The 19,147-nt window shown below is 36.2% G+C and overlaps 1 protein-coding gene and 1 long non-coding RNA gene across 2 annotated transcripts in view; one reads left to right on the forward strand and one right to left on the reverse strand.

The window, feature by feature from the left end:
• Positions 1–668: 668 nt before the first annotated feature.
• The window catches only part of ERGIC2 (ERGIC and golgi 2), a 39,152-nt gene continuing 20,673 nt past the window's right edge, over positions 669–19,147 (forward strand). The window contains exons 1-5 of the mRNA XM_032347551.1: positions 669–778; positions 10,132–10,274; positions 11,995–12,103; positions 14,182–14,228; positions 15,739–15,809. Of these exons, the coding sequence (XP_032203442.1) occupies positions 10,169–10,274; positions 11,995–12,103; positions 14,182–14,228; positions 15,739–15,809 (333 nt within the window). The 5' untranslated portion in view covers positions 669–778; positions 10,132–10,168. The remainder of the gene's footprint in view (positions 779–10,131; positions 10,275–11,994; positions 12,104–14,181; positions 14,229–15,738; positions 15,810–19,147) is intronic.
• Positions 1,451–19,147, reverse strand: part of LOC116593369 — a 28,773-nt gene continuing 11,076 nt past the window's right edge. The window contains exons 2-3 of the long non-coding RNA XR_004286879.1: positions 12,995–13,134; positions 1,451–1,756 (exon numbers count right to left, since the gene is read on the reverse strand). This is a non-coding gene — a long non-coding RNA (uncharacterized LOC116593369). The remainder of the gene's footprint in view (positions 1,757–12,994; positions 13,135–19,147) is intronic.

Consider the following 19,147-nt stretch of genomic DNA (forward strand, 5'->3'; position numbering starts at 1 on the left):
TATGACTTTTAAGACTTTTTTGGTCAACAAATCACAAAACGAAAATTTCAATGTTTTATTGGAAAATCTGATCACAGCTGTGATTACTCTATCTCAGTTTCCATTTATCCTTTCTTTTTATATTCCCCTTTATTATCTCTTCTACTACAAAGGGTTAGGAAAAGATGAAGTGTTAACAAATATTTGAGTGTGTAGGAGGCACTGGAGATATAAAGGTGATGAAGACAGATGTGGTTTCTTAGGGAACTTACTATCTAGAAGTCAAGAGAAACACTGAATAATTAAAAGCATTACCTAGGTCTAAACGTTCTTGACGGGAAGAAAATGAGGAGGCTAAAACAGAAGGCACAAAACGTGGAGCAGATTGGAGACGTGATACTCATTAGGGTTGCAAACCACAAATCTTGCTCCCAAGTTTCACATTAGCAACGAAGTAACGTGTGAGGAGTTGAGGTTCCTTCTGCGGCCCGTAGCTATCGTTCCGAAGGTAACCCAGCCCTTGCCGGAGAAGCTGATTGCTTATTGGCCACGTGGTTACACCTAAACTACGTTTCCACCTGCGTTCTGTTTAGCCACACCCTTTCATCTTAACCACACCTCTTGATTCACGGAGCTCTTCGTCAGCAAAGGAAATATCGCGAGAAGTCTACATTGCCTCCCATTTGACGTTTTCAGCAGGGGTTGTCGCTTTTATTCTCGCGATATTTTCGGGTAAACGGGAGCCCGGGCGACCCGGGCTTCTGTGAAACATGGCGGTCGGCTGATTCCGTAACACAAGGTAAAATACTGAAACCCCGTTGAGTGCTGTTTTCCCGATTGTTCCAAGGCTGTTCAGGGCGTGAATGTGGTTAAGGGGGCTGAGAATCTGTCACGAGATTGGCACCCTGTCTTCATCACTCTCCTTTGGGAAGAGGGCCGGACTAGGGAGCCGCTCCACCTCCCCCGGGGGCGTTGCTGGCAGGACCCCGGGTAGCGCTGCGCCTGGGAGCCCCCATCTCCCCAGTCCTGTGTCTCTGCTCTATCTTGCAACTTGAAGGAGTTTAAGTGCTTCCCCGATAGCTGCTGACCCTGACCCATTGCTTCTCGCAGTGTCCGGTGCCCCAGTGGGTCCTCTGGTCCTCAGGGAGAAGGGTCCCGTGTTGTGAAGACCAGCCAGATCGTGGACCCATTCTCCCGGGTGTCTGGCTCCCTACCCCCATTCAGCAAATACCAAATTCTTGGCAGCAGGTTGCTCACTTTAAGAAAGACCTAGGTCTTGGCCTCGCCTCGCCTCGAAAGAGTTTCCCACGCCGCTTGGAGAAATGAGAAAGGGGCAGGGCTGGCGAGATGCTATAGGAGAGAGGTTTGAGTGTTATTACTTTACTTATAACTTTCTAAGGTTAAGAAAACTTCGGAAGGTAACTTTTCACTTCAAGGTAGAAAATAGCCTTAGGTATAGTAGTATATGGAGTTGATAGTTTATTGAGAAAACTTATTTAAGTAAGTTTTATATTTAGAATTTAGTGGCCTCAACGCAAAGTTACATAGTATCTGTTAAAATGTTTCAAGACTGGCTTTCAGAAGCAGTTAAAGATACATTTAAAAACAAGATTTGTTCATTTGTTTGAAGTTGTATTTAAGTTGTTGCCTAGCCTGATACGTTAAACTCTGGTATATAGCCGTTAAAAGAAATGAGTCAGACTGTTCACTGAAGAATTCAGGAGATGCTTGTTTTGTTTATCGCTATCTTTAAATTGATGCAGTTATTCCAGTTGTCCTAGAGGAAAAACATGAAAAAAATAAATTTCCTGGTTTGGGGGGAATGGGGAAGAGAGGAGTTTTGTTTTGTTTTGTTTTTGATAATAAACTTTAGTACACAACTGAGTTGAAGTGGGTTAAGGGTACAGATCTTTAAAAAATATATCAAGCTTGAAAGATCTCTCAAAGGAAATCAGGCCTAATCTGGAACATCAAAAGAAAAAAAAAGAATTAGAAAAAATATATATTTATTTTATTTAGGGATTAATGGCTTAACTAGAAGAAATAGTGAAACTTATTTTTTTTAAAGATTTTATTTATTTAAAGATTTTATTTATTTAACAGACAGAGATCACAAGTAGGCGGAGAGGCAGAGAGAGAGAGAGAGAGGAGGAAGCAGGTTCCCTGCTGAGCAGAGAGCCCGATGTGGGGCTCTATCCCAGGACCCTGAGATCACGACCTGAGCCGAAGGCAGAGGCTTTAACCCACTGAGCCACCCAGGCGCCCCCGTGAAACTTATTTTTAATGATGGTTACATTTAGGTAGTCTGCTAGCTAACAAATACTATTTAACAAGTTTTTCAGTATTTATTCTGATTCTGCGTCTTAATTTCATGATGGGCAAATTAACCTCTTTGTGTTTTAGTTTCCTTGTCTGCAAAATTGGAATAATAACATCTAACTCATAGGATTGTTGGTAAGGATTAAATGAGTGAACACATGCGTTTAGATCAATGCCTGTCATACAGTTAACATTCATTCATTATTCACTCTTGTTATTTAAAAATTTTTGTTTCCTAACTTTGTAGTTACTCACAAGATAACTCCTTGGGGGGCACCTGGGTGGCTCAGTGAGTTAAAGCCTCTGCCTTCAGCTCAGGTCATGATCTCAGGGTCCTGGGATGGAGCCCCGCATTGGGCTCTCTGCTCAATGGGGTGCCTGCTTCCCCACTCCCCCCGCCCCCCCACCTGCCTCTCTGCCTACTTGTGAGCTCTGTCTGTCAAATAAATAAATAAATAAAATCTTTAAAAAAAAAAGGTATTTCCTTGGTACTTAGACAACATATAGACTGAAGAAGGTGCTTTCTAATGTAATTTCTTTTTGATCCCAAAAGAAATTAAACACTCTTCTTCTATATAGTTAGTATGTCTGTAAACTCCATCTTCCAATGGCTTGCATTCTTAAGCTGTTCTCCTTTCAGTTACTAAGGTACAAATTCCTTCTTTCTACTACTCCATACAGTCTTATTATAGTCTAGGTCAGTTCTGCTCTTGGTGCCTTGTAAACTCATTCTTGTATTTGGAGACATTCATTCTGTTATAAATGTATTTCATGTGTCCCTGACCTGACCTTTTTCACTTCACTTTTGTACACTTTAATTGAGTAGTTAGTATAGTCAAGCTGTTATTTGAGGAGGATTATATTTATCTTTGCTTCACATTGCTGCCAGGCACTTCCAAATTGTTGTGTTGCCATCACTCTGTAGCCTCTTCTCTTAGCTTTTCTATCAGTTTATATCAGCCTTGGCCTATTCATGATACTATTAAATAATCTCAGATACTATACCACTTTCCTCAAGGACTTTAAGATAAATTTCAAATATCCTACAAATCTTTGCATTTCTTTTGAGAATTAGAAAGATTTACCAAATGACTCATTTTTATCTTTGTTAGAAACTGTGAGGTAGCCATTATGCCTCCCTACCTCCTTTAAAAGTAAAATATAATAGATTCTGGGATGTTGAGGATCTTTCCAAATTTGTGACATGGCTAGTAAGTGACTAGATATTAACCCAGGTTTTTTGGGGGTCACAAAAAAGTTGTATTTTTACCATCTTACTCAGCTTCTAAGTATACCTTTTTTTTTAATGTTACTATATTTATTTGAATTATGTTGGGATAGATAGTTTTAAAGACAACATGAACATTATTGTAAAAAGTCTATGTTTTAAAGTGAAAAGAAGAAGTACTTTTGGAGGGATATCTAGTATTTGTCAAGTGAAACTAAGTTATCTTTCATAATAAAATTTTAGTGTAAAGTATTTTAATGCAGTATAATCAAGTAATTTAAAGTTACAGATAAGTTGTTTTGCTTTTTATTTCTGAAGTTCACTGATAGCCTGAATAATATCTGTCCTGTGTTCTTTCTCATTCTTACTAATGGCTTGTGTGAGTTTCATAGGACTGCTGTAGCAAAGTACCATAAACTGGTTGGCTTAAAAACCTCAACATGTATTCTCTGAGTTCTGGAGCCTAGCTGACTGAAATTAAGGTCTCAGCAGGGCCCTGGTGTTCCCTCTGAAAGCTCTGGGAAATAATCCTTTCTTGCCTCTTGTAGCATCTGGTTAATCCTTGGCTCTTCTTGGTTTTTGGGTGCATCCCTCTAATCTCTGCCTCTGTCTTCACATGGCTTTCTCTCCTGGTTATGTGTCTTCACCTGGCCTTCTTAGAAGAACACCAGTTACTGGATTTTGGGCCACCCTAATCCAGTATGATCTCATCTCAACTAATTACATCTTCGAAGACCCAGATATTTCTAAATAAGGCCCATTCACAAGTACCAGGATTAAGACTTCATTGTATCCTTTTAGGGAACACACTTCAGCCTGCAACATGGTCATATGTGTTAACCAATTAAATATTTCTCATATTGCCAAATATGTATTAAAAATAGAAGTTAGCTCATAAAATGTGGGTAGCAGGAGTAAAATTATTTCTCCATTTTTATTTGGAGACATAGTTAAACTTAAGCAGACTAAAAGGTGTCATGAATTTTGTGTTTTATTTTTGGTAAGCATCTCATAGTCTCTTATTCAAATGGATGCAATGATTAAATATGGGTTGTATGACATTACTTAGATTGAGTAATGATTGTATGTGTCTGTGTTCCAGCACAAAAGGTGGTTTCTTATTTTTTTAAGCAGTTTTTCAAAGCATTGTCTTAGTCTCCGGTGTTATCAGTGACTCCCTGGACTTCGTTTGTTTTGCTTCTTAATATACATGGCGGTTTAGGGGAGAAATTGAAGAAAATGGGTATGTTACTGGAGAATGGAAAGTATGAAGAGCAGCACCAACCAGTGGGCAAATGAATCAAATGCAGTGGCTTGTAAATGATTATTTTTGTGGACCAGTACACAAAACAGGGAAAGGGGCTGCATTTGAGGACTGATGTAGAATTGCAGCTTTTAATCCAAAAATCAAAACAAACCAAAGCGTCTGTTATCTACCTTTATCATTTCATAAAAGAAAGGACATTTTGACACATTAAAAAAGAAAAAAAAAAGGAAGAAATTATCTTGGATATAAGATTTTTAAATTGACTATATTTAGCTTTGAAAGTTTCCTGTATCATCCTTGGTTTTTTCATTAAGGTTCAAAAAAGAAAATTTTATAACAGAATGGCAGTGACTTTTGGAAACCAGTGATCTAGGAAATTTTCCTTCTTTCTTCCTTCCTTCCTTTCTTTCTTTTTTAAATTTATTTATTTGAGAGAGAAAGAGCACAGGCAGGGTTGAGGGGTGTGGGCAGAGGGAGAGGGAAGGAGTCTTAAGCCTACTCTTCCCTGAGAACAGAGCCCAGTGTGGGGCTTGATCTCATGACCCTGACATCATGAGCTGAGATGAAACCAAGAGTTGGATGCTTAACTAACTGAGCCACCCAGGTGGCCTAATCTAGGGTATTTCTAAATGCATTTCTTTAAATGACTGACCAAGCTAGATGGAGAAGCATATAAATTGAGAATGGGAGCAGTGGAACTGGTAACTGGGAGAAGTCCAAGGGGTTGGAAACACAGGGATAATGAAGAACAAATTCTGTCCTAGTTAGGAAGTTAAAGAGCTTGAAGGATAATTGATTCTGCTCAGAGAGGAAAATTAGTGTTTTAGATTTTAGAAATCAAGCAGTTCTAGAAGTTAAGAGGAGCCAAAACATGGTCTTGCTGTATGTGGGTTTGCATAGATCTAAGTCACTGGCATTGAAAATCTGTCACACTTACATGGCAAAAGCATTGTCATTGTGAATGAATGCTATTCATTCACATCCTGTGGAGGATGAGTGTCATAGGGTCATGACTTGCAAAGGATTGTGATGGAATGGGGAAGAAGAGAAGCATATTGAATGATCCAGGTGCTAGAGTCATTAAGGAGATTTTAAATATATCCAGATGTTAGTAGAAGATGATCATAAGTACTCAACTGTCAGTGTACACTGTGGTTTGGAGCATGGACTCTGGAGACTAGCTGCTTGGGATCGAATCCAGGTTCTATCACTTGCTGTGTAGCCCTGCAAAAATTACTTGACTGTTCTGTACCTCAGTTTCTTTATAAATGAGCAAAAATAGTATCTACTTCATATAGTCATTTAGAGATGTAAATGAATAAATATATACAATCCTTCAAATAATACCCAACACATTGTATGAGGGCTATAATTCTGTATAGTATATGTGTTTATTATTAGAAGTAGAAGGGAAGAGGTGATTGAGAAGTCATAATATGATATATAAAACATGTGCTGCATATATAAAACCCTATGAGTCTAAGAAGTGAAGTGAGGAGTTGAAGGGAATTACCACCATGAAAATGTCAAGTTTCATGAAGAAAGCAGGTAAAAGGATGCTTTTAGAAAAACTAGAAGTTATTGGATAATTGGTTCATTGATCAGAACAGTGCCTCTATGGAGTAGAGTGGCAAGTATTGGGGACAGAATGAGTTTCTTAGATGTAGGTTAGTGCTGATCTAATGGGAATGGGACAGGAGTGGCAGAGTGGCAAGGTGCTCCAGTCTAGAAGAGTGATCGTGGAAAATAAGAATGGAGGCTACTAATAGAGGCTGGGAAGTAGCCAGGTGGGAGGGGTGCTGAATAAGCTGTTTGAATTGTTAGGTTTTTTTTTTTTTTTTTTTTTTTAAGATTTTATTTATTTATTTGACAGAGAGAAATCACAAGTAGACGGAGAGGCAGGCAGAGAGAGAGGAAGGGAAGCAGGCTCCCCGCTGAGCAGAGAGCCCGACGCGGGACTCGATCCCAGGACCCTGAGATCATGACCTGAGCCGAAGGCAGCGGCTTAACCCACTGAGCCACCCAGGCGCCAGTTGCTGTCCTGTCTTTATATATGATTTAAAAGAAAGCATTCATAAAGCTTCTAAAAATAAAGTTTAGGAGTAAAATTCAGTTTTATTCATTTGCTTAACAATGCTATCTATACCTGTTATGTGCCAACCACTAGGACTACTAGAGTGAAAAAAGCAAAAATTGCTCTCCTTGTGGATCTTATATATTTATATATTTACTTATATAACTGTTTTAATTCAAAGCTGTGCTGTCATAGGTATTTCTGGGGAAATTTCCTTCCTTCCTTTTTTGTGGAATGTCCCTTCTCCCCTCCCTCCTTCCCTTCCTTCCTTCCTTCCTTTTTTCCCCTTTATATTTATTAACTACCATTGTGCCAGGCATTCGAGATATACAGATCAAGGGAGACAGGTTCCTGCTCAGACATCACAGTGGAGAAAACAGAAAATCAAAAAAGCAGTTGAATCTGAATAGTCTTTGGAATGACCCAATGAAAATGTCATAGAAAGAAAAATGCATACATGTCTGCAAAGAGATTTGTACTGGGAATAAAGATTTGAGAGGAATCAACATGTGGATGAAAATTGTAGGGATGGGAGACCACTGGGGGAAAATATTGGGGTTGAGAGGAACACCCAAGTGCAGAATCCAGAAGGAGGAAGAATCTGTACAGTATGCCGAAGAAGGTCTTTGAGGTAGAATGAAAATCAGGAGTATAGTATCGCTTAAGCCAAGGTAAGATGCTGTTTTGAGAAGAAAAAGAAGTGATAAACTATTTTTTCAGAGACAAAATTATATAAGGACTAAAAAGGCTTCATAGTATTTCATACTAAAGAAGTTGTTAATGACCTAGCTCAGATCAAATATAGGTAAGGGGTGAGTGTGTAGTGAGGAAGTAGTCACAGTGTACAAATGGGGACAGTTCTTTTTTTTTTTTTTTTTAAGATTTTACTTATTTATTTGACAGATAACAAGTAGGCAAGAGAGGCAGGCAGAGAGAGAGGAGGAAGCAGGCTCTCTGCTGAGCGGAGAGCACGATGTGGGGCTCGATCCCAGGACCCCGGGATCATGACCTGAGCCGAAGGCAGAGGCTTTAACCCACTGAGCCACCCGGGTGCCCCCCCCCCTTTTTTAAAGTAAAGTCTGCCCCCAGAAACTTTGACCACCCTGAGATCAAGAGTCACATGCCCTATTGACTGAGCCAGCCAGGTCTTGATTTAATGTAGCGTTTTGTTCTAAAGATGAGAAGTTTGAACATGTTTAATATTTAATTCCAGTAGGAATGAGTAGAAATTGAAAGATTGAAGAAGAATCAGTCTTGGTGTAGTTACCACTAAACAGGTACAGAAAACAAATTTGATTACCCTGATTTGAACAAACTTAGGGAGCACAACTTATGCCTACAAACACTCAGAAGCTTAATTTACAAATGCGAATACCAGTTTTGTAATTGTCATGGGGATCAGAAACTCATCTGTCACGTCTAGATGTCTTCCTTTTTCTTTAAGTAAAACATGCACATAAAAAGCAAAATTATAATCTAAAGGCAACATTGTGCATATGGAATAGGAAAGAGAAGTTTGTTAGGTTTTTTTTTTTTTTTTTTTTTTAAAGATTCTATTTATTTGACAGACAGAGATCACAAGTAGGCAGAGAAGCAGGCAGAGAGGGAGGAAGGGAAGCAGGCCCCCTGCTGAGCAGAGAGCCTGATATGGAACTCAATCCCAGGACCCTGAGATCATGACCCTAGCGGAAGGCAGCGGCCTAACCCACTGAGCCACCCAGGCGCCCTGTTGGGTCTTTCTAATAGCAAACAAAATCAACATATTATTGCATCCAGTTTCACTTTGGAGCAGTCGGCCCCTCATGGACTGATTAGTAGTGCCCCCGCTTAGGGACTGGTCTCATGGACAGTGTTCATGATCACTGCGCGGTTTTTACTTCTCTGACTTTTTGTTCACAGATGCTCTTTCTGTGGCCTTTTCTTTCCATATTAATCCTACCCTCAGGATTTCAGATGAGCTTTTCTGCTGTCTTCTAGAGACACTGTTTTTCTTTTAGCGGCTCCTGCAACCATTTGATTTATTCTATTAGGTGTTGATTTTATTAATACAATTTTGATTTCTAGTAATGCTTTGTAGTATCAATTATGGTATTATTTATATAAATCAGTCTTATAAAATTATATGAATATTTGAGAATTCAGTTGTGTTTATGGCTTTGTAACATATTTTAGGTATAGTTGGCATATTGGTCAAAAAAGGAATACCAAACAGTCAATTTTTAAACAGTATTTTTATTATAAAAATAGATAATTTAGAAAGTCCAAAATTCTGTTAAAAAGACAACTAAAATCCTTCCATGATCTACTTTTAACATTTTTGCCTATAGACTTCTAATTGGTTTCTTGTATATCTTTCCTGTTTCCCATAAAACTGGACTTATACAACCCTCTAGTCTTTTCCTAATGTATTATGAGTATTTTCCTATATCATTACCTGTTTTCTTTTATAAGGTTTTAAGTGTTTACATACATTCAGAGATTTTAATTCAACATAGTTTGTATTGGTTACCCAGTGTTTCTTTCTTTGATATTTAAAAATAACTGTGAGAATTACCCTCATAATGAGAATTATCCTCATAATCAAAAGGTTTTGGTGACAACAAGATTATTACCTTAGGATAGTTTCCTAAAAATGGAATTTACTTAGTCAAAAGGAGAATGGTGATTATTTATATTCTGGCTAGCAGTGGATTAGCATGCCTGTTTAATTTATTTCATTGTCATCTGTTGGTGGGAATGTATTTTATTATTTGTTAATTTAATAGAAGAAAGATTCTTTTTTTTTTTTTTTTAAGATTTTATTTATGAGAGAGAGAGAGAGAGCGTGTGAGCATGAGAAGAGGGAGGGTCAGAGGGAAAAGCAGACTCCCTGTTGAGCAGGGAGCCTGATGCAGGACTCCGTTCTCAATCCTGGGACTCAAGGATCATGACCTGAGCCGGAGGCAGTGGCTCAACCAACTGAGCCACCTAGACGCCCCAGAAAAATTATTTCTTACTTTCTTTTGTATATTTAAATTCTTTGAGTGTGAATTGCTTTTCACTTTTTTGCTGTTTAATGTATTTGTGTGTGTAAATTGCCTTTCATTAGTATTTTTTGCCAGGGTGGGGTGGAGAAAGTAGAGGTGCAGATAAGTATTAAGCTTTATTCCTCAAAGAGGTATGAAAATGTTAAGTTGTTCCAAAAACATTTGTCAGTTATCTAAAATTAAAAGAAAGCTTTGTATCTTTTTTAGGGTATTCATGTATTCATTATTTATTCCTTAGCATGACTCTATGAAAGAAGAAGAAGGTTTTCCTGAAGATGAGGCGACTGAATCGGAAAAAAACCTTAAGTTTGGTGAAGGAGTTGGATGCCTTTCCAAAGGTTCCTGAGAGCTATGTAGAGACTTCAGCCAGTGGGGGTACAGGTGAGTATGGTTCCAATTAAAACAGCTTCCCCGAGTGCAGCTTCTTAGGGAGCCAGTCAACAACACACAGAAATGTAGTCATGAAGAAGAACTCATCAATGAATTGCACAATAACTTTGTGACTCATCTTTCCTCTCTTTGCCCTAATTTTATTGTCACGTGTATCCAACCCAGTGCAGTCTATGCATTTAGCAGCATTTATGAGAACATTACTGAACAAATTAATCCAATTTTACTGCTTTGGGGCTCTTGAGTTATGTATAATTATATGTAAATAAAATTGAACTTGCAAGAAGTTATTTAACAAACTTGAACTGCTTCAGTCCTGTTTTGGTTAAGAATAAATCAAGTTAGACATTATAATAGAAATGCTTAGATTTCACATTACTGGAGAGAGGCAGCCTGACGTAATTGTTAAAAGGCTTAGATTCTGGAACCAGACTGTCTGGATTTAAATCTCACCTCTACCCCTTCGTAACTACTTGACCTTAAGGAAGTTACTCCTTCTAACTTAAGGAAGTTGATCCTTCTCTTTTAGTTTCTTATTCCATGAAATGGGGATAATATCAGCATTTACCTAGTAATGTTAGTCTAGTGATTAAGTAAAGTAATATTTATAAAATGTTTAACTCAGTACCTGGTACAGATAGAAGTGTTCATTAAATAAAATAAATATGAAATATATAAGAAAAATATGCAACTATGACAGTATTTAGTATTTTCTTTCCCCATGAAGAGCTTTCAAAATTTTTCACATAAGATTGACATTTCAGGGGCTCCTGGGTGGCTCAGTGGGTTAAAGCCTCTACCTTCGGCTCAGGTCATGATCCCAGGGTCCTGGGATCCAGCCTCACTTCGGGCTCCCTGCTCAGCAGGGAGCCTGCTTCCCTTTCTCTCTCTCTGCCTGCCTCTCTGCCTACTTGTGATCTCTGTATGTCAAATAAAGAAATAAAATCTTAAAAAAAAAACCCTGACATTTCATTTGGTAAAATGTGTAGTTAAATTGCTTGCCATTTCTAATCTGTGATTAAGTTTTTTAAATGAAAATAGTGGAAGTTCTTGTTTCACAATACATTTTAAATGTATTTTGTCACATATATATATATATATATATATATATTTTTTTTTTTTTTTTTGTCAGATCTTTTACTTGCTTTTGTAAATGAGGTAGTATATTTAGGAGATTCCAAAGTAGATGAGAATTTTATTAGAGATTTGGAGATGTTATTTGAGTTTCTGGTACACAGATTATCATGGCTTCTCAGGAGCTACAAATTTGTCTAGTTGTTTATAGATTGGGCTAGAGGCATGGATGAGTTTTTAATTATGAGGGGACTGCTTTGTAAGACTTATGCTTACTTTCATCATTTATCATATCTGTGGCATTGCTATATATAAGAAAGGAAAAGGTTTTTTTGTGTCTTATAAAATTTGGCAGATCTGTTACTGAGATACCCTTAATATTGATGAGATAAAATGCTTCTCAGTAGTAGAAATGTTTGTGTTCATTGTTGTGCTCATTAAATCTTCAATTTTGAGCTGTTTTATAAAGGAATATGTAATGAACACTTTAAGAAAAACCTTATAGTAGTATCCATTCACCTGGCAATCATATAAGGGCTTTCTTTGCTAATTTTAATCTCACTTTTAAAATAGTTTCCCGCTGTTTACTTTTAAAAAATTGTTTTAATTCTGGTTTTCTGTTTGTTTGATTTCTCAGTTTCTCTAATAGCATTTACCACGATGGCTTTATTAACCATAATGGAATTTTCAGTATATCAAGATACATGGATGAAGTATGAATATGAAGTAGATAAGGATTTTTCTAGGTAACTTTTTTTTTCTTGAAATACCTCTGTTTTCAAATTGTTTTAAAGTCAGCATATCTTTTTAAAATTTTTTTCTAACCTTTTATACTTGGTTTATTTTATTTCTGAAGTAGTCATCCTAAAAAAATTCTCCTTAATTGCATGCATTAGGTGAAACATTTTAGAATCATTTCAGTACTGGTTAAATTTTAAAAGAGAGATCTTCTTGATTTAATATGCACTTGTATAAAAAAGTTAAGAGAACGTAATTTATTTTTTTTAAAGGTGTTGAAATGATAGAAATTGTTTGTTTTGAAACTGTTTACTCTTTAGATTTTGAAATATCTACTGATTTGTGTGTGCTGGAAAATAAATTGTCTAAAGCTACATTGTATATGCTTATAACTAGATTTTTATAAATTATATCTAAATACAATTTTACTATAAATACCATCACTAACCCTTTGAAAATATATACTTTATTTGAATTTGGATTTTTTAATGATTGGAGATAACAGGTTTATAATGTTAAGATTGCACTAGATGGAGGGAGGTGTACTTTATTTCTCAACGTTAATTCTAGCCCTGCCATTTACTAGCTATGTGACTTTAGGGAAGTTAGTAAATCTATGTTTGCATGTGCTTCAGTCTCCTTTTTCATAAAATGGGGGTAATAGTTGTAGTATCTTCCTCATGGGGTTAATGGGAATTAAGTAATTCTATATTGGTAAATTGCAGTGTAACTTTTGGCAAATCACACAACTGACTTTTGGACCTCAGTTTCTTCATCTGTAATATGAGTATTATTCTAGATACGAGTAGTTTTCAAAGAATTTTTTTTTTAATTTTGTCATTTTTAGCACCAATGAATCTCTTTTTGCTTTTTTCCAAATGAAGTATTACATAGCTTACCTCATAAACATAGTGGAGATTCCCAGAAGCCTGGCCGCTTGGCCTCATTCTGTGGTTCCTGCAGCATCTCCTAAGCCTGGAATACAGTTTGAATTCTAGACAATTTAAAGACCATACGAAGCTCCAAAAATTTATAGTTCCTAATGAAACCAGAGAAAAATTATTAGAGGGAGAAAGTTTTGATTGAAAGCACAGGATGGGACTGATATTGGTTGTACTCATTCTGTTATTATGGTGCTTAATTCATTCTGTTATTTGAAAATTAACTTGATTTGAACTGATCCTTTGAAAATACAGCATTGGCTGAACTTTTTAAAATGGCTACGCAAAACTTCAAGCATCAGAAGTGTTTTTTCCTGGCATTTCGGTGCATTTACTCTGAGACACTCAGACTTAGTTTCCAATATGCCGCTTCAATGGTTATGGGATCTTCAGCCAGGCATGTACTCTGCTCTGAACACGATTTGCTTATCTGAAAAACTGGAGAGCTATCTACTTTATAGGTCCACGATAAAGAATAGAAATGATAGGGGCGCCTGGGTATGATAGGGGCGCCTGGGCGGCTCAGTTGGTTAAGCATCTGCCTTTGGCTTGGTTCATGATCTCAGGGTCCTGAGATAGAGCGCCTCATCTGGTTCCCTGCTCAGCGGGGAGTCTGCTCCTTCTGCCACTCCCTCCCTTGTGGCACTCTCTCTCTCCTTCACACACACTCTCTCTCTGTTCTCAAATAAATAAAAACTTTTAAAAAAACAATAAAAAAGATAATAATTGTAAGGCATCAGGCATAATGCCTGATATATGATATTTATCTGATAAATAGAAGAGAAAGACTTGTAATTCCTAACTCTTGATTTTGAAATTTTAAGTTCTTAAAAGAATATTCCATTTAGGGTTTATGTAAACAGAGGTAGACTTTTCTGAGTTGCTTGGAGTTATTGTTGAGTTACCATAATTAAAGGATACTGTATCAAAAACCTGTTAAATTAGAAAGGTTTTTAGAATAATTGCAAAGTACAGAATTTTTACTTTTAAAGTGCCTTTGTTTTGGCCATAAGAAATACTATCCAAGTTCTAATCAATATATTTTATTCTGTTTGAAATCCAAGTTTTCATAGATCAGTTGATTTGTATTTCTCATGTTTTCTTGATTACTTGATAGGTACTAATATTTCCTTTTTGTCTTTTAGCAAATTGAGAATCAATATAGATATTACTGTTGCTATGAAGTGTCAATGTGAGTATACCTTTAACTTGTTGGTCCATGTAATGTTTATGGTTTAAATAATTGTTAGTAAAAAGTAAAATCACTGGTGGTGTTTTAACTCTATTTTTTCCTTTATGATATCTTAAAATGCTATGGTAATGTTATTTAATAATGCAAGTTGCTTTGCTCCCCAGCTTATATTCTTCAGATTTCTTTTCCACGAAGAGAAGATATTTAATTTTCACATTAGTATAATTAAAAGAAAATTGGAAGAAATATTCATGAGTCAGAGTTCTGATTTAGATGTATCATTTCTTTCTTTCTTGTTTGGTGTTACCTGTTTTATACCCATGCTCTACAACATATCCTATTTCACTGTTTTGGTTTGTCACTCTTAACTTGTACTGTTGCGTATAAAAATATGGATCCAAGTCTTTTAACTAAATAATGTGTTACCCTTTTCTGTTTTCCTCCCTGGCTTCACTTGATTATACTGGTAGAAGTGAAAAATGTTACTATGCTAGATAAATAATGTTTGAATCAGTATTGCTCTCAAAAATGAGGATTTTTTGCATGAAAGATCTTTTAAATTACCGAAGATATCTTTTAAATTACTGAATTTGTGGAGACCACAAATTGGTCTTGAGACAAAATTGAGACAAAATATTTTAAAGTGTAAGATAGTTTAATTAAGGAGTTAATTTCTGGGAGATTTAATCTCAGAAAAAAAATTTTTTTTTTAAAGATTTTATTTATTTATTTGACAGAGAGAAATCACAAGTAGACGGAGAGGCAGGCAGAGAGAGAGAGGGGGAAGCAGGCTCCCTGCTGAGCAGAGAGCCCGATGTGGGACTCGATCCCAGGACCTTGAGATAATGACCTGAGCCGAAGGCAGCGGCTTAACCCACTGAGCCACCCAGGCGCCCTCTCAGAAAAATTTTTAATCTCTTTCCCTTTTCATTTATTTTTTCTTTATGGTAGTGGTTTTAAGAGTAAAGAAGCACTCTGTATTTAAACTATGAATTTGGTACTACTAAATATGTCATGTTTTTGCCTTATTTTAGATATTTGAAGACCATTAATATTTTCACCTTTTCCAAATAAACTTTTCCTATTTGTTGATTTTTTTAAAAGTCATCAGTGACTTTCTCTTAAAATTTCTAAAAGTAATTTTTGTATTTAATATTTTATTTGGCAACCATTTAATTTAGTACATGTGATTAGGTTGTTGACAGTTTTTGCAAAGCTCTGCAGTTGACTGAAATTTATGCTTTTTACCATGAGATTTTGAGTCCTCTTTTTTACTGAACAAGAATTGAAAAAGGATTAATTGATTTTTTTTTGAATACTTAAAAAAATGTGACTCTTAACTTTTGAACAAATAATTGGTGTAGAAAAGTGATTTTATGTATTTGAATTTATTTTATTATATTATGTTCTTATATTTGAACTTTCTATTAGTCATTTCAGTTTGTTAGTTTATGTAAGATATAGTTTGGCTCTGAACATAGAATGTCAACGTCTAATTTTTTTTATGCAGATGTTGGAGCAGATGTATTGGATTTAGCAGAAACGATGGTTGCATCTGCAGATGGTCTAGTTTATGAACCAGTAAGTTTAATGGACATGTATTTTTAAATAATTTCCTATGACATGTTGTTTTCTTGGAGACAGTTTTGATACTTTTAGTTTTGTCTGAGCTAGCTTTTAAAATATATATGTGAGTTTTATATATGTATAAACCTATATATTTTTTAATTTAAAAGTAACCTATATTCTTTGTGAAGATTCCTTTTTTTTTTTTTTTCCTTTAAGATTTTATTTATTGACAGAGGGAGACACAGCGAGAGAGGGAACACAAGCAGGGAAAGTGGGAGAGGGAGAAGTAGGCTTCCTGTGGAGCAGGGAGCCTGATGTGGGGCTTGATTCTAGGACCCTGGGATCATGACCGGAGCCGAAGGCAGACGCTTAATGACTGAGCCACCCAGGCGCCCTGTGAAGATTTCTAATACCAAAATCTTGAGATAACTATTGTTAGCATTTTCAGTAAGCCTCTAAAGTCTGTTTTATATATATATAAATATATATATATATTTTTTAAGATTTTATTTATTTATTTATTTGACAGAGAGATCACAAGCAGGCAGAGAGAGAGGAGGGAAGTAGGCTCCCTGCTGAGCAGAGAGCCCGATGCGGGGCTCGATCCCAGGACCCTGAGATCATGACCTGAGCCGAAGGCAGCTCAACCCACTGAGCCACCCAGGCGCCCCCTGTTTTATATTTTTTGTTAATGCTTCCTAATAGTTTCCTTTCTCTTTTCTTATAGTTGCTATAATCATTAATTTTTCTTCTTTTCCTCCAATGATTTGGAAATTCTGTGTCCCATTTTTCTACTTTTAGCAAAGTTAAGTCTTTAAAAATGTTTGAACTGTATTCCTCTTAACATAGGAAAGAATGATGAAGCAGTATCTAAGAGTAGACATCTTCTATGCATTTACTTTTTTTTTTTCTCTCCTTCAAACCTCCATTTTCCAGAGCTAGTGAAATCTGACATTTTCCTGATTCCATAATACAGATTGTATATAATCTAACCAGTTTGTCAGATAACACCATCACATTGCAGGAGCAGGTGATGACAAGTCATGGTAACTAGCTCTAAAGAAACTTTAGAGAATAAGGAAGGGAACTCTCTGCTACTCTGAGTTGCTCTATATTCAGTTGGCGTTGTGGTACTTATGTTTACCCATGCATTTTTTTAGTTCTTTGGTTTATCATTGACAGTTGTGAACCCTTCTTTAAGCAAATTGCAAAGTGAAGACTAAAGGTGATGGAGGAGGATTAGAGATAGTTGAATATGTCATAGGAAAAAAGGAAGCCTTTAGGTCTGGTTTGCTTACCAAATTATTTTTAGCTTATAGCAATAAAATATATCTATGCCTTTTAATGCACACTTTTAAGCATAAATTTCTAAAGACAAGGTAACATTGTTATTGTCATTCTGAATATCTCTGCTCCCTAACTCCTGTATTCCCACTCAAAAGAAAAAAAAAACAAAAAAATTGATTTCCCTGTAATTTCTTATGAGGCTAGGTACCTTACAGATTCAGGTACCATGTTATCATATTTTAAACTGTTGTCTAGAAATTTAGATCTAGATAATTATTAGGTATGTTAACATATGCATTGCATTTCAGACTATTTTAAGAATAATTATTGAGTTTGAACTCTGTTTTATTGTTTTTATTTTCTACCATTCTTTATCATTTTGTGGAAGGACTTTTTGAGACTTTGTCAGTAGAATATGTGGGTATGTGGGTTATATTTTATAGATGCTAGCATGACTATGTATGTTCTTCATTAATGTAAATTTGGCTCAGGAGATAATTCTTGCTTTATGATGTTTTGCATTCACAACTTTATAGACATTCCTTCATTGTCTCCTGATGCAATTATTTTTTCTTTTGTAGGTAACATATTTACTTGAATGCTTTTTTCCTTTTACTTTTATAATTCAAATATTTATCCCATATATCCAGGTATGGATCAGCTTTGGGTTTAGGGTTTTTCCTTTTTTGTTTTTTTTTTTGTATTTTGGTTTTGATCTTGGTGATCTGAATTTTAGTATATGTGCTGCTGAAGTGAGCACTTCATGATCTGAATTTTAAAGTGGTTTTTGTTTTGTTTTGTTTTGTTTGGCTTATTTGTTTTACTTTGTTTAAAGCAACATTTTTTACCTTTATTTATTTATTTTCAGAGAGAGAAAGCAGAGGGGGGATAGCAGGGGAAGGGGCAGAGGGAGAGGGAGAATCATAAGCAGGCTCCCCAATTCGGGGTTCAGTCTCACAACCCTGAGATTATGACCTGAGCTGAAATCAAGAGTTGGTGCTTAACCAACTGAGCCACCAGGTGTCCTTACTTCTGCTTTTTTTTTTTTTTTTTTAATTTTATTTATTTCTTTGACAGACAGATCACAAGTAGGCAGAGAGGCAGGCAGAGAGAGGAGGAAGCAGGCTCCCTGCTGAGCAGAGAGCCCGATGCGGGACTCGATCCCCGGACCCTGAGATCATGACCTGAGCCGAAGGCAGAGGCTTTAACCCACTGAGCCACCCAGGCGCCCAACTTCTGCTTTTTAAAATAGTTACCATGTGATGTTGAGTTTCATGGAGTGATTCTCAATATCCTTATCAATTCTTATTTTAGATGCATATTTCAAACTTCACCTTTTCGTTCTGAGAGATTACCTTGATCCAGCAGGGCCAATCTTTTCAGTGCCTTCATGACATTTTATTTATTTTATTTTATTTTTTTAAAGATTTTATTTATTCATTCAACAGAGAGAGATCACAAGCAGGCAGGCAGAGAGAGCAGGGGAAGCAGGCTCCCCGCTAAGCAGAGAGCCCCATGTGGGACACGATCCCAGGACCTTGAGATCATGACCCGAGCAGAAGGCAGAGGCCCAACCCACTGAGCCACCCAGGTGCCCCGCTTTCATGACATTTTAAAATTAAATGATTATATTTTATATCTTTAATATATTACAAATCATTCCATTTTTTTCTCTTTATGATGCTACATTTTATTGAGAAATAATTAGAAAAACTTAACATCTTATTTCTAGGAATGGTATCATAGAGGAAAATTAGCCCTCATATTTGAGATTGATCACTTTTTTCAAGTTAATGAATCTTTTTATACATTCATTTATTTATTATTCATCATTAGGATGAGGATATAAGTGCCCTGTTGAGTGTTGACATAGACTGTTGAGTTATGTCAGTTTTTATCTTAACCCCCTTCTCTAACAAGCACACACACACACACACACACACGCATGTGTGCACTCATGCTTTTTTTTTTTTTTTTTCAGGCCTAGATGAAAGGAGAAAAGGGTATAAGTTTAGATATACTGTGCTTCTTTTAAGTCCTATTAGAGCTTCAGGTGCTTTTTG

The sequence above is a fragment of the Mustela erminea genome, chromosome 6, assembly GCF_009829155.1.
Source record: "Mustela erminea isolate mMusErm1 chromosome 6, mMusErm1.Pri, whole genome shotgun sequence".
NCBI lineage: Eukaryota > Metazoa > Chordata > Mammalia > Carnivora > Mustelidae > Mustela > Mustela erminea.